The sequence below is a fragment of the Equus asinus genome, chromosome 12 (assembly GCF_041296235.1).
Source record: "Equus asinus isolate D_3611 breed Donkey chromosome 12, EquAss-T2T_v2, whole genome shotgun sequence".
Classification (NCBI taxonomy): domain Eukaryota; kingdom Metazoa; phylum Chordata; class Mammalia; order Perissodactyla; family Equidae; genus Equus; species Equus asinus.
This window is the reverse complement of record NC_091801.1, coordinates 68,769,504-68,783,693: the sequence shown is the minus strand read 5'-3', so window position 1 is coordinate 68,783,693 and position 14,190 is coordinate 68,769,504. Positions and strand designations below refer to the sequence as shown.

The following is a 14,190-nucleotide window of genomic DNA, read 5'->3' as shown; positions in this document are numbered from 1 at the left end:
CAGTAAGCTGCACAATTCAACTCCTGACGGCTTGATACTAGCTTGTAACTTGCTTCCAAGAAGCATAGATTTTCCTGAAAAGGTTTTCCTTCCCAAACTCCTCTGCATGCTGATTTCAAGTTCTACCCTTTTGGTTTCAAACTCACCAACCCACACTCATCCTCCTGAATCTATTTGTCTCTAAGCAGTCTGAGATGTCAAAAAGAGTTCCCAATGCCTAGAAACCCTCCCACCTCCCCCTACTCTCACCACCAATGATATACTTACTGAGATTTTGATGATCTTGTCAAAAAGATGCACTTGGGGCCCAATGAAGTCGAAGACAAAGTACTGTAAAACATAGAGTTCATTCTGACCATAAATTCCAGGCTTATATCTACAAATTCTATTTCTGGAGTAGCTGTAGATCTGTAATATTCTAACCAATTGCTGCATGGTCCCCAACGGCATGAATATACCATCAATTGAATGGCAGTCCCCTATTTAAGGTCATTGAAGTTATTTTCAAATACAAAAGAAAGGCCACCAACCACATCTTTGCACAGGATATACGGGAATTTTCCTCTAAAACGGACTTGAGAAGTGGAATTGTTGAATCATGGCTTACGAGAATGAAAATATTTAGTAAATAGCATGAAATTTCTTTCTAAAGGGGCTAAGTCACTTCACATTCCCACTGGCAGCATATGAAAATAGCCGTTTCTCCATATCCTTGCCAATCCTTGGTAATGTCATTTCTTTTAATTTTTTTACCTATATATAAGGATGGATGAAAATCATATCTCAATGTGATTTTAATTTGGGTTGAACTTGTTTAAAATCTAATTTTCTCAGGACTTTTCAGTTTCAAACATTCCTGTGAAATTCCCAAGGTTGACTAGGCAGAGAATGAAAAGAAATTACAGACAGGGAGATTTCTAATTTTAAGAACGTGATTGAATCTTAGAGTTGAAGAAATTATCTAGACTGGTCTCTATTTTCTACAGATAAGAAGGCTGAAGATTAAAGGATTTAAAAGACATGCCTAGAGTCATACAGGTAGTGATTGCTGGGCCTGGGACCAAAGCCGAGTTCTCCTGAAGTTATCACACAAGGGGTTCAAGTACCAGATGTTTCACCGTCTGAACTTTATGGAGTACTCCCCACTGTGAGGTTGGATGCTCCTCAGATGTCAAAAATTGGAGTGGTGTTTTGTTGCAGGTTGTGTGTTTTGGGGGCTGGTGGGGACATGGAAGGCAGGACTAGGAGGTTGTTTCACGGATTCTTTGTTTTGTTTTTGAGCTGCAGCGTGGAGGAACGACACAAAGACGTCAGAGATGAACATGATAGCAGTAAGAAAGGGAGACGTGACCTCTACAGCCTGCGTTTAGAGGGCAAAATAGGAAAACCAAAATGTGGAAACTGAAAGATGTCATCGTATACTATAACAAGAGACCTTCAAAATGGCAGTCCTTAGGTGTCAAGGAAAGGTTACATTATGTTAAGTGTCTTCTGTTTAAGAGAACAGGGAAATATCCATAACATTTCAGGAAGTTTTTCATATATATGTGCAAAATTTTTAAGAGTTTTGGTGTTTAGAATTTCTTTTATGTGCAAAATTCACTTACATGAAATTCTCGATTCTCTGATAGATAGGATGCTGTGGGTTCCATTGGATCAATAAATTAGTTTCAATGTCTATCGCCTTCTGCTGAGTTTCACATGTTTCAAACTCAACTGCCTCACCCAGGTTCCCTAGATCTCCAAACCCACAAACATTTTCCTAGCTGGGAAATGTTCCCCATCCCTACTAGCTGGTTCCTTCAACCTCGGTGACCTTTGGGCTTGAAAATTAGAGTCAAAACCTGTAACAAAGGTTTTTACTTTAACTTCTATGTTTTTACTTGATTTCCTACTAATTACACTTGGGTCCAATTTAATGTCGTTTAGATCCAGGACTTGAATGCATAAAGCAAATACTAATTATAACAACTAACAAATCTGTAGAGCTTTGCAGTTTTAAAGCATTTTCCTGAACATCATTTCACATCACATCCATGCCAAAAGATGTTATGGGGGTGGGGAGTGGAACAGGAAGGAAAAATCTGCCACTTGCACTCATGGTGAAAGGCTCAGATGCAGGAGGGACGAAGACAAAGGAGTTAACAGCTCAAGTGGGATTTGGGTATTGCAGGTTAATTTCATTATCCATGCTCCCTCTGCCATCCTTTTCAATTACCACTCCCATTAGGAAAATAATTAAAAGTTTACTGCCTTTTTTGATAATTCATGGCATCTAAGTGTGTATGGGAAAATAAGCACTCTTGTACACCGTTAATTGGAGTATAAATTGTTACCTCTTGGAAGGGCATTTTGATGATATCAAAATTTTAAATGCATATACGCTTTGTCCCAGTTATGACATATAAATATTATAAATAGTATCCAAAGGCTAAAAAGAAATTTAATATCCATCAATGAGAGGTTGATTCACTAAATTACAGTGTAGCAATGCAATGGAAAATTCTACAGCAATGAGGGGGAAATGAGACTGAACCGTATGGCCTGATAGAGACTAATCTCCAAGATACGTTGTTTTGTGCAAAGAGCAAGGGCCGCGACAGCATGCATAGAATGTGTGTGTAGGATGCTATCATTTGGCTGCATGTTTATTTGGATTCTTGCACCTGCCTGGATTATCTCTGAAAGAGTACACAAATGCCTGGTGAGGTGGCTGCCTCCAGGGGGGAAGAATAAGGAATTAGGGATCAAAGATCAGAGGGACACATATTTTTCACCATCTATCATTTTATACTCTTTGTATCTTTTACTGTTTTTTTTTTTTTTTTACGCTGTGTGAACTTTTTATTTTAAAAAGAGAATGTAGTGTGTACATTTGGAAGTTTTATGTCTCTCTTTGATGTTCTTCTTTACCATTTTTATACTGCTTAGAAAAATACAACTGTTTTACTTTCCAACACAGCATGCCTATTTCAAAATTAGTAATTAAGCTTTGAATGTCTCTGCTGTGCAAAAGAGCACACATCTCCTCACTAACCTACACACTTATTGAATATAAACCCAGGGCTCATAATAGATGAAGATGAGCTTATAGGAAATAAGAAAATGGGTCTATTGAAAACGTAGCAATGAATGTAAAATCAGGATGGGTTCCTGGCCTGGCCTTTCCATCATCTTTTTGTTAAAAGGTATCATTTTAGGGGGCGGTTTGTAAGAAGCCTCAAAGGGTTTGCTGTGGGCTTAGATGAGCCATGGGAAGCTGTCACGAAGGGACACAGCTTTTCCATTTGGCTGAAGAATACAGCAGAGCGGTGGTGAAGAGAGAGTTGGGGGAGAGGTTGTTGGTGACTTACTTCATTGTAAAATGGGCTGTTGGTTCCTTCTTTCACTGCACTTTGCTTCTTCTCATCCCCGATCTCAATGGTCACGACTGGGTCAATGTTCTCGCCCACAAGCTGGCGGGCCTCGATGATGGTGATGGCAATCTACAACACAAAGCAGCGTGTACGCACTCTGGACCTGGCTGTTCATCCACGCAAGAAGAACTGGGGGAGGCTGGGTAGGAAGAGTCCATCACTTACTTGATAATTTTGGGATCTGATCTCCCCATCATGGATCTTAGTCAACAGTTTTGATCTATTAAAAGAAAGTTTAACATATTTGTTTCATCAAGTTAGAACACACTTTAGATCCATAAGCCATGATCATATTTTCCCATGTATTCCTAAGTGCTTTTATTTATATTGTATCACATATTCTCTTTACATCTCTGGGGGAGTTAAATGGACAAGGGACTTACCCTCCCTATGACTCAGTTTCCCCATCCTAAAAATGGAGCTAAGAATAGCACATGAGGTGACTGCTACAATTAAATGATATAATGCATACAAAGTTTTAACCCAGTGCCTGGCAAGAATAAACGTCAACTCTTATTGTGAGCATGATTATCAGTACTATTTATTTTTTCATTTTACAGAATGAGAAACTGAGATTCCCCAGCATGTCAGTGGCAGAACTGGGTCTAAACAAGGATCTCCTTGTCTCCTGTCTGATCCTACCCACAGGACCACTTTGCCATTGCTGGTAGATATAACAATTCTGAGGTTTGTGATTGCTTTTGAAAGGATTGGTAAAAGAGAAAATTGAAAGGAACAGCCAAGATGCCATCTCGGTGAGATTTCACCTTCCAGAGGATTTCATTTATCTGGACTGTCATAAGTAATTGAAGACAGATGTGCAACACCTGGCCATTTAGAGACTGAATAACAGTAGAAAGAGATGCAGAATCCCTGTTGTCATGGAAGCCGCAACGGGTGGGAAACGAACTGAGCTTGAGTTCCTATTGAATTTTATTTTCTTGCCTCCTAACAATACCATCTTGCATTTGACTTCATTCCATTTCTGCTGATTGTAATTGAGTCCAGCAGAGACCAGAGTAAACTAGTAAAAACCTCAAGACTTTGGAGTTGGGCTGATCTGAATTAGAATATTTGTTTTTCCCAATTTTGTGACATTAGCCTTAATTTCTCATCTGAAAGTGGAAATCATAATTCCTACCACATAGGGTTGCTCTGAGGATTAAAGGAGATAATGCATGTAGGAAAGGGTAGATAGCAAAAGGCGTATGTTCATTAATTAAATGGCAAATTCATGCTGATCATTTATTATGTGAAAGATCTATGCTAGTCTTAGAGAAAAAACAAAGATGAATAAGCCATCATCCCAGCCCCTGAAGAGTCAGAAATCTATCCAAGGGAGGGAGGACCAAAGCACATAAAGAGAGAAATAGTAAATACAAAATGTGTCGTAGAAAATGCGACAGAAGTTCAGAGAAGAGAGAAATTCCTTAGAGCGAGGGTAAGCAACACAGACTGCACTGCAGAGGACGGATCTGAATCGAGCATCAGCTGGGGGTAGGATCTCAACTGTTGGAGAATGCACTGACCAAGGAGACAGAAAAAGGCTACTACTCCTGACTTTTTCTCCTGCCTTCCTCCGTTCCACGTTATTATCCTGGTGAAATAAATAAATAACATCCTTTAAGTGATCCCTGAAAGAATATTAAAACACAATTGAAATCCCTATTCAGGGGCTGCGGGAGCAGTGGGGTTGTCATGTTGCGGTGTAGGGGGGAAGAAGATATTGCAGTGTATATGTGCATACAAGTTTCATGTCTTCTTTTAAGCATCAACCTCTGAGCTATCACCTTCTCTGATTTCCATCTGTCTCCCACTCTCCTCTGCCCCTTACACACATACACTGCCATCCTGTCACAGCCCAGTAATAACAACTCAGAATCTGCCACACAGGGAAGCAACTAATTTGCTTTATTGATAGTAACAACTCTGAGCGGAAAAAGAAGGGATGGGCATGGAGAATTATCATGAGTAAGAAATTGACATAAACAAACATGGTAGCCTGGAAGCGTAGATAGCTCCAATTGTTGACTTCCTTGTGTCTGTGCTCTTTGTCCTGTAATTTGCAATCTCCTTTCACTCTGATGTGGGCTGCTCTTGTGACTTGCATTGGCCAACAGAATGCAATAGAAATGACTTTTGCCAATTTCAAGTGTGGGCCTCAAGAAATCGAGTGTACTTCTGCTCTTTCTCTTGGAACTTTGCCATCACTACCATTGAAACAAGCTCCGACTAGCCTGATGGATGATCTGATACCATGCGGTGGAGGGCCCAGCGGTCCCAGCTGAAGCAATCCTAGACCAGTCTACCCTCAGCCAACCCTCAAACTAAAATAAGCAGAGCTGGTGATACACACGAGGGATGTATCTGTGACTATCCAGAGCCAGTAAAAGTATCCAATTAATCCATAGATTCGTGAGCAATAATAAATGCTTATTATATTAAGCCACTGAGTTTTGGAGTTATTTGTTATATAGCAACAGCTAACTGATACAACAAATCACATGCAGAAGGCCAGTTTGTTCTGACTTTTTGTTGGGTAGTATAAGAGCCACCTTCTCATTTGGGCAAACACAAAGCTAAGACACCTAGCACCTTGATGAATTAAAGAGTGGGTGAGGGACAGCTCCTGGCTCTGTCTCCTGTTGCTGCTGTCCTTTTTGAACTATGAGGGACAGGAGGACCCTAACCCAGGGAATTTAAGACTAGAAGCTGGAAGAACCAGGACCCTGGCCTACTGAAGGCTGAGCAGTATCAAAAGACCAGCACCGCCACAGAAAAGCTGGGGAACACAGAATTCTGTATTCCTGCCTTAGACCTTTGGCTCCTTGTAGACAGTGAGTAGGTGCTATTCTCCTCTGTTCTCCTGGAGCCTGCAGGGTCACATGGCCCATGGGAGATGCTCGGTAAATGTGTTTTGACTGCTGGCATCAACACCGTACCTTCTCTTTGGAGGAGCCGAGGGGACAGGAGTGAGAGACACATCATCAAAAATCAAATCTCCTCCTGGTCCTTCCTGGTGAGAAGGTCCCTCCTGTGCCGCTTCTGCTTCACTTTGACCATCTAGAGAAGCAAAAAGGGAAGAAAATGTTGTTGAGTATCACACATAGTGGCGATCTGATCCCCCACTCTGTGTCCAGCACTGTACCAGTCACCGTAAGTGGTACAAGGTGACTTTAAGACAGTCCCTGCCAGTATGAAACTTAATGTCTTATTGGCAGAAAAGACAGACACATAGCTTAATTTATCTAAAAAACTATGTGTCTTCTATCTATCTCCAAAGAAGAGTAGGCTTCTATGCACAGTACCATAGAAAGGAAACAGGATTATGAATTTAAAGACAAGTTTTCAAGCGTGACCTTGCCGCAATGGAACTTTAGACAAGTACTTTATGCTCTCTGAGCCTCATTATCAAAATTCAATGTGCATAAGAATACCTGGTAAGTTGTTAAAATGAGATTCTGATTCAGTAAGTCTGGGGTGGGGCCCCAAATTCTGCATTTCCAACAGCAAGTTCCCAGATGAAGCCATTCCTGCTGCCTAAGGGCCAATTTTGAGTAGCAAGGAGTCCTGGGTTGAATAATATTCCCCAAAGATAATGGGTCCTATTCCTTGGAACCTGTAAATGTGACCTTATTTGGTAAAAGGGCCTTTGCAGATGTGATTAAATTAAGGGTTTTGAGATGAAGAGGTTATCCTGATTATTCAGATGGGCCCTAATTGCAATCGCCTGTATCCTTAGAAGAGGGAGGCAGAGGGAGAAAAGAATGCCATGTGACCACGAGGCAGAGACTGGACTGATGCTGCCACAGACGAAGGAATGCCACAGCCACCAGAAGATGGAGGAGGCAGGAAATGGATTCTCCCGAAGGAGTGGGGCCCTGCGACATCTGGATTTTGGTCCAGTGACGCTGATTGTGGACTTGTGGCCTCCAGGACTGTGAGAGAATAAATGTGGGTTGTTTCAAGTCACCCAGTTTGTGGTAATTTGTCACAGCAGCCATAGGAAACTAGTACACAAGGGTTTAGAAAAGTTCAATGAATGGATAGTAAACAGATCTTCAGGCCTTCCGCTCCCCAACCCGAGGGATTCTGATTTAGTTTATCTGGGATATTGCCCGGATGTCAAGTTCTTTTGATCCGCCAGGTGATGCTGACGTGTAGCAAAGCTTGAGAACCACTGCTTAACCAGGTTTTTGGCAAAACCAAGGATTGGGTGGAACATTCTCACATACTAAGAGACTCTGCAAGGTGTAGTTTAAGGCTTGAATCCAAAAGGTTGGGGTTCGAATCCCAGCTCTGCCACTTTCTAGCTCCAGGATTTGGGGCAAGTTATTTAACTTCTCTCAGCCTTGTTTTCCTCCTTTCTAAAGCAAGGCAGGGTAGTGTATCTACCCCACAGGGCTGTTAGGAAATTAAGCAAAGTAGATACACCCCTAGCACAGTGCCTGCCAGGTGCGTGGCGGGAGTTCAGCTGTGCAGATTCCAAGCTGGGTGCCTTGGGCGAATCACTCAGAATTTCTTGGCATTTTTTTTCCCTTGCCTATAAAATGAAAGGCTTAGACAAGAAAAGTGATTTTAAAACAGCATAACCCTTTCACAAGCATAATTTTATACTGAACCTCAATATGCAACACACGTCTATTTATACCAAGCTGTTCTATGTGCCATAGGGCGGAATGTGGGGCAGAGGGCCTCCCGCCGGGCGTCACCGCCATCCTCTTCAGGGACCCCTGAAGCCATTTCTCAGGACCCCAGGGGTCCATGGGACTCAACTTATCAATTTCACCATCTCTAAACATCTTCCAGCTTTGATAGATTTTGGTTCTCTGATTTTAATCAGCAAACCAAGCAAAACAGTACCAAGTCAGAAGACAGATGGAATAACACAGCCCATAATGTCACCGGAGCTCATGGACACAGGCCTTAGTAGGTGTTCGGTAGTTACAGAAAGGATGACTGAACGAATGCAGTCTGCTCTGACTCTTCTCTCACTCAGGAAATAAAAGACAGGCCAGCCTGCAGAGCCACCAGAAGGAATGCCGGTGCCCGACTCATCCCTCGAAGCAGCAAGATAAGATGAAGCCTTGCTCCCCTACCTGACTACGAGGACCTCAAGGATGAGGGGCAACTGTTACAGATCCGGGTTTCTGGTGAACGTTCTTAGGTTCTTTACATATGCCCGAAACTGTGCTTGGATAGGTGCTAAGGGTGGAGGGATTAACCAAACGTGGACCTCTCCCTCTAGGGGTTTACGTCACAGAGGTAGAAACGCAGTCAGCTAAAGCTTATTCTATTCATTCCTTCATTGAGCTACTACTATGTTCTCTCCAATCCACTTACCAAGGAGCATCCAGGGTGAACTTCTTAGGAAAAAAAAACAGATCATGTTGTTTCTCCTCTTAAAACCCCTTGATGGCTTTCCATTGCAGTGAGAATAAGTCTGAAGTCCACACATGATTCTAACTCCCTGCTCTATCTGGCTTCCCTCTCCTCCTCTTGGCTCACCTGTCCCTCTGTCACCCCCCTACTTAATGCTTTCTAGTCACTCAGGCCTATTTCAGTTACTCCTAAATAAACAAACTTTCTCCAGCTTGGAATTTTCCTTCACAAGCACCCCTCCACCTGAGCTGCCCTCCTGGCCCCTCCCCTGGTGGGCTTCCGCTCTTCCTTGAAGTTTTAGCTTAAATGTTACCACCCCAGAAGACCCCTCTCCAACTGCCCTAAAAGCTTCCCTAATGGTCTCCATTTCAGCAACTGTCTCTTTCTTTATAGCACTTTTCTCAACTTGTAATGCCGTTACCTCTTCAGGGTCCCAGTAGATAACAGATGGCCCATCCGGAACAGAAGTATTTAAGGACTTTTGACAAGGGTATGGGTGTAGAAAAATCCCAAAGGGTTGTGAAGCTATCTGGGGCTCACAGCAGCCAAGCTGTTACCACTCACAGGCCCCCAAAATAAGAAGAAAGAGCAGTTACCAGAACCTGGAAGGAGAGGAAGTCGGGTCCAGTTCGCTTCCCTACAAGGAGTCACAACCATCCTTCAGCTGAAGGACACCTCCACCTGGAGCCTGGCCCCGCTCTCCTCCCTCCCTCAGACCTCCTGCTGGGGCGTCCCACTGGGGAAGGGACCTGGGTCATGCATCCATAGAGGTCAGCCTCCTGGGACAGAGAACACGTGGAGAAGGGTGGAGAATAGATCTGGAGGGGCAAATGAAAGGATCCTGCACAGGGCTGATCTCCCTCTAGATTATGCAACGTCCACCATTGTATACCCACAACCCAGCATGGGACCCAACACTCAGTGGACATTCCATTACTATTTGTTGAGTAAATGAATGAATGGATGATCATGAGAGGTATTCAGTAACTGTTGTTGGGTATATAATTAATGGATGGGTTAGGGTAATTGGAATTTTAAGAAATTAAAGCATAGTTAATATGCCTCAAAATACACAGATATAAGAGATAGAGACTGAGAATCTTCAAACATTTCATCCATAAAAGCCCTAACTTCCCAAGCCAAGCCAAGAAGGAAAGACCGAAGTATACTCAGTGCTATAGACTCTGTTTTGCCAGTCCCCTGAGGGGCTCGCCCCTGGCCAGCAGGATGGACGCTGTTTACTTTCTAGGAGGGTCCTGATTCCTCTCCACCCTGTTTGCTTTGTGGGCTGAAGACTATAATTAGAATGGGCCATGGGAGCCAGCTCCACTGAAATTCTTGTGGTTGACTGCCTTAAATCTCCACCAGCTTGTTCTTTCCTCCTCTGCACAGTCTATAAGGGCTCCTAACTGGAGGCTGACTCATGGGGTAGGAAAGGGCAGGCTCTGGGGTAAGACTGACCTAGGCTCAGGAGCCAGCTTCTCCACTTATTAGCTGTGTGACTTTGGGCAAGCCACTCACCCTCTCTGAACCTCTATTGTAAAACAGAGGCAAAGGAGTCTTCATTTCTGAGTCATGAATGATGTATGTCAAGTAGAAAGCAGCAGGGGCTTATTAAATGTGGCAGAAATATTATTATTTTTCATAAGATCCTTGAGGGAAGGGACTGTGTCTTGTTCAATCTTGTGTCCCCAGGACCTACTGCAGGGTGAAGGACACCAGGAAAGACCCCAAAGCCTTTTCTACCCACTCTCTGATACCTCCAATTCGACTGAATAGACAATACTTCCATTAAGGTTTAAGCCTCGTCCCCACTTAAAATGGAATGCCTCTCCCATCCCATCCAAGGTTAACTCTTAATCACTATTATCAGCACTTCAATATGAATGAGTTTCCATAATTTTCTATTCTAAGATTAGGTTTTACCTGTGGGCAAGGAGTGGAGTTAGGGGGGACATAAGGCTACAGGACACCTGCAGTGAAGGAGTGCCCGCCCCCCGCAACCCAAGGAGACAAGATGGGTGACATTAAAGCAGACCTATGGCGCCGTTTTGGTTTATAAATGGTCCGGAAAGCCAGCCTTGAACTGGTTGTTGTTAGGACCACCCAGCAGAAGTCTCCAGGCGACCACCCTAGACCCGTCCATTGCAAACAGTTGATCCTATTTGATTCAACAAACATGAGTGTCTACCTAATGCCGGGCCTGGCCTCCACCGGCACAATTCACACGGTAACTCGGGGATTTGCTCTTTTGGAGAAGGAAGTAGCCCATTCTAAGGGCAGAAAGTCAGCCAGCCTGGATTAACATCCCAACGCTGTTGCTTCCTGGCTCTATGCCTCCCACACTTAGGGCCGGCTGCATGAGTCTGTGCAGACACACAAGGTCCTGGGATCAGAAGGACCTCATGGCACCTGGCTTAATGCTCCACTGTCACCATCAGAAATTCTTAATGGTTTCCTAACGATGGCTTTGCATTTTTCTTTCTCACTGGGCCCTGCAAATTCTTCAGCTGGTCCTTCGCTCACTTTACTGACTCTCTGCATCTCTGTAACCTCATTTGTAAAGCTGGGATGACAATACCTACCGGGAAGATGACGGAGTGGGTAAATGAGACACTACATGCAGAGCCTCCCTCAGAGCAGCTGCTGTCCTCACTCTTACTTTCAAAACCTCACATGATCCTCCCCCTGGCCGTGTGAGGTCAGCCCAGCAATCCACATCGCACCCATTTGACAAAGGGAGAAACTGAGACTCGGAGCTACCAAGTGACTTCCCCTGGGCCACAGAGCAAATTAGAACAGAAATGGGAGCTTGAACCCTGTCAGTGCTTCCTTCTGGGGTCCCCTTCTATAGCTTGGCAGGTGTTCACCACGTCCCTGTTTGGCACGATGACCAGATGAGCAGCGGGGCTGAGGCAGACAGCCCTGGGTCCACATCTGTGATCAGCGGGGTCTGAAGACTCAGCAAGCAGCACATTTCCCACCTCATCCCTATGAAGAGTCAACCCCATTCTCATCCAAGGAGGGGTCCACTCTGTGAGGGCCACAGGCCCCGGCATAGCAGTCAGCTCCCCACCAAAAGCCTCACCTTGGGCAGCCTTGTTGGCTAGCACCAACCCCTTCTCTGCTTTATTCTTCTTCTTCTTCTTTAGCTTCAGCCCAAACATCCCCTTTCTGAAAAGGAGAAAAAATAAACAACACAGTCATAGTAACTCTGAGTCAGGCAGACGTGTTAGGAGAAAATAAACCCACACACACGCGCACACTGAGTTCTCCTGGAAGCCAACCAGCCTCCTCATCCTCCCAGGATGGCAGTCAAAAGACGAGCGTCAGGATGACCCAATGAGCTCTCCAGACAGCTCTACTTTTGCAGAAATCATGGAAACCGCACCAGAACAGAAATCATGAGGTCCACCTAGAGCTGCGCTTAAACGAGGCGTGATGCAAACACTAACAGCTCTAGCTAGGATTTCTCCCTTTCTCCTCACTCACCCGTGCCAGGCACCCAAAATGAATGACACCATTTAATCATCACAGCTTCCTCTCTTACCCTTCTTACAGAGGAGGAGCCAAGGCCCAGAGAGGGTAGGTAATGCCTCTAAGAGCACACAGCTCTGAGCATCAGAGCATCCACTGGACATGGGTCTGTCTGAACTCAGAGCCCAGGATCTAACCACTGGTCAGCCTGAGACTGCCCGTTCCCCTGAGCAGAATGTTCACCCTCTCCAGAGCCAGGCTCCCAGACCATTTCCAAGGGCAAGAGGCCCTGGGACTTATTGAGGTCCCTGACACATGGTATGAGCCCCAAACATCAGCTGCTATTATTATTGCTATTATTAGCCATGAGCAGGAAGTCATTTGGGGGACTCCTTCTCATCCCAGGAAAGGGCCTCAGTCTGCCATCCCTAGCTGAGCATTCCAGACACTGCTCCCGAGAGAATCCCTTTCTGGATTGAGGGACTGAAGAGCACCTGGCTCTGTGTGGAAGGACAGAAGAGCACAGTTCAAAGTCCTGGCCTGAGCCAGACAGCCTGGTGGGGTGGCCCTTAGGGGAAGCAGGAGGAGGAACCAGGAAGGAACGGAGGAGAAGGGAGGAAAGAGCAAGAAAGACTCAAACTGTCTCAGCGAACGTTCTGCGGTCCTGGAGCAACGTGAGGAAAGAGGCGGAACCATCGAAGTTTTCCATTTGCTTTCATATTGAAGACTTGGGAGGGTGTGGAGTACAGTGGCTAAGATCAGTGACTCCACCGTCAGACTGCCTGGGTCCTGATCCCAGCACCATCTTTGTGACCTTGAACAGGTCACTCTCTCAACTTCAGGGTCCTCATGTGTAAAATGAGATAACAAATGCAAAGCATTTAGCAAGCATCTGGAACCAACTAGTTGCTCAATAAACATTAGTTGTTATTATTCTAAGGGATAGGATTAGGACCAATGAGTGGAAGCTACTAGGAGACAGATGTATGCTCAATTTCCTTATTTTTTGTTTGTTTATTCTGTTTATGTCCTGCCTTGATCCACGTGAGGAGCTAAAGATCCCCCCACACTGGTGCTGTCTGAACGGTGAAATGGACTGCATTGGGTGGGGATGAGTTCCCTGTTCTTGGAGGTGTGCAAGCAGAGGCCTGAGGACCACTGGTAAAGGATGTTGTAGAGAGGACAAACATCAGAAGTGGGGGACTGGCCTAGGAGACCTCAGAGGTCCTTTGAGACCCTGAGAGACAGTAGAATGGAAAGAATGGGCTCTGGAACCAGCCAGACATGGATGGATTGGACAAGCCACAGTACCTCTCTGAGCCTCAATTTCCCCGTGGGTATAATAGAGATAACAATAAAGTACCTATGTTACAGGATTTTTGTGAGAATAAAATGAGGTGAAGTCAGCAAAGCACTGAGGACAGTGCCTGGTGTATAGAAAGTACTAAAAAAGTACCCTTCTCAGAGATAGCATCTTTCTCCCTTTTGATTTGCCACCGCCCTGGGATAAGAACACCATTCTTAGTCTCCCAGGAATCTCAGGAGAATATACACAAAGGGGATTCCCTTTGTCTAACATTATTAAAATTCCCCTTGTCTGAAAGCTTAAGGGAAACTTCCAAAAATAATTCTTGCTATCCTGCTTTCAAAGGAGAGCTACAAAGCAGAAGGTCCAAGGCCAGTACTTTCCAAATCCTAAATTGCCATTGTGGTCCCCAAGGGCCCACTGCCATGATCGTTTCATGGAGGTAGGATCTGGTGTTCTAGGAACTTGGCCAACAGCCTCTGCAGACTACTTGAAAAGGCTGAGTTACTTGCATCAGCAAATAGGAAGCTGCTACTAATAAATGATAGTATCTACCAGAGGGAGATGTAAGTTTCCTTTAGGAACTAATATCCTCATCGCCGACAGCCT

General features: G+C 44.6%; 1 protein-coding gene across 5 annotated transcripts in view; it reads right to left on the bottom strand.

Annotated features, from left to right (window-relative positions):
* The window catches only part of FER1L6 (fer-1 like family member 6), a 159,025-nt gene that overhangs the window by 103,853 nt on the left and 40,982 nt on the right, over positions 1-14,190 (bottom strand). For all 5 annotated transcript variants that reach the window (XM_070481554.1, XM_070481556.1, XM_070481557.1 and 2 more), the window contains exons 2-6: positions 11,887-11,972; positions 6,359-6,479; positions 3,582-3,636; positions 3,354-3,485; positions 268-330 (exon numbers count right to left, since the gene is read on the bottom strand). In XM_070481554.1, the coding sequence (XP_070337655.1) occupies positions 268-330; positions 3,354-3,485; positions 3,582-3,636; positions 6,359-6,479; positions 11,887-11,972 (457 nt within the window). The remainder of the gene's footprint in view (positions 1-267; positions 331-3,353; positions 3,486-3,581; positions 3,637-6,358; positions 6,480-11,886; positions 11,973-14,190) is intronic.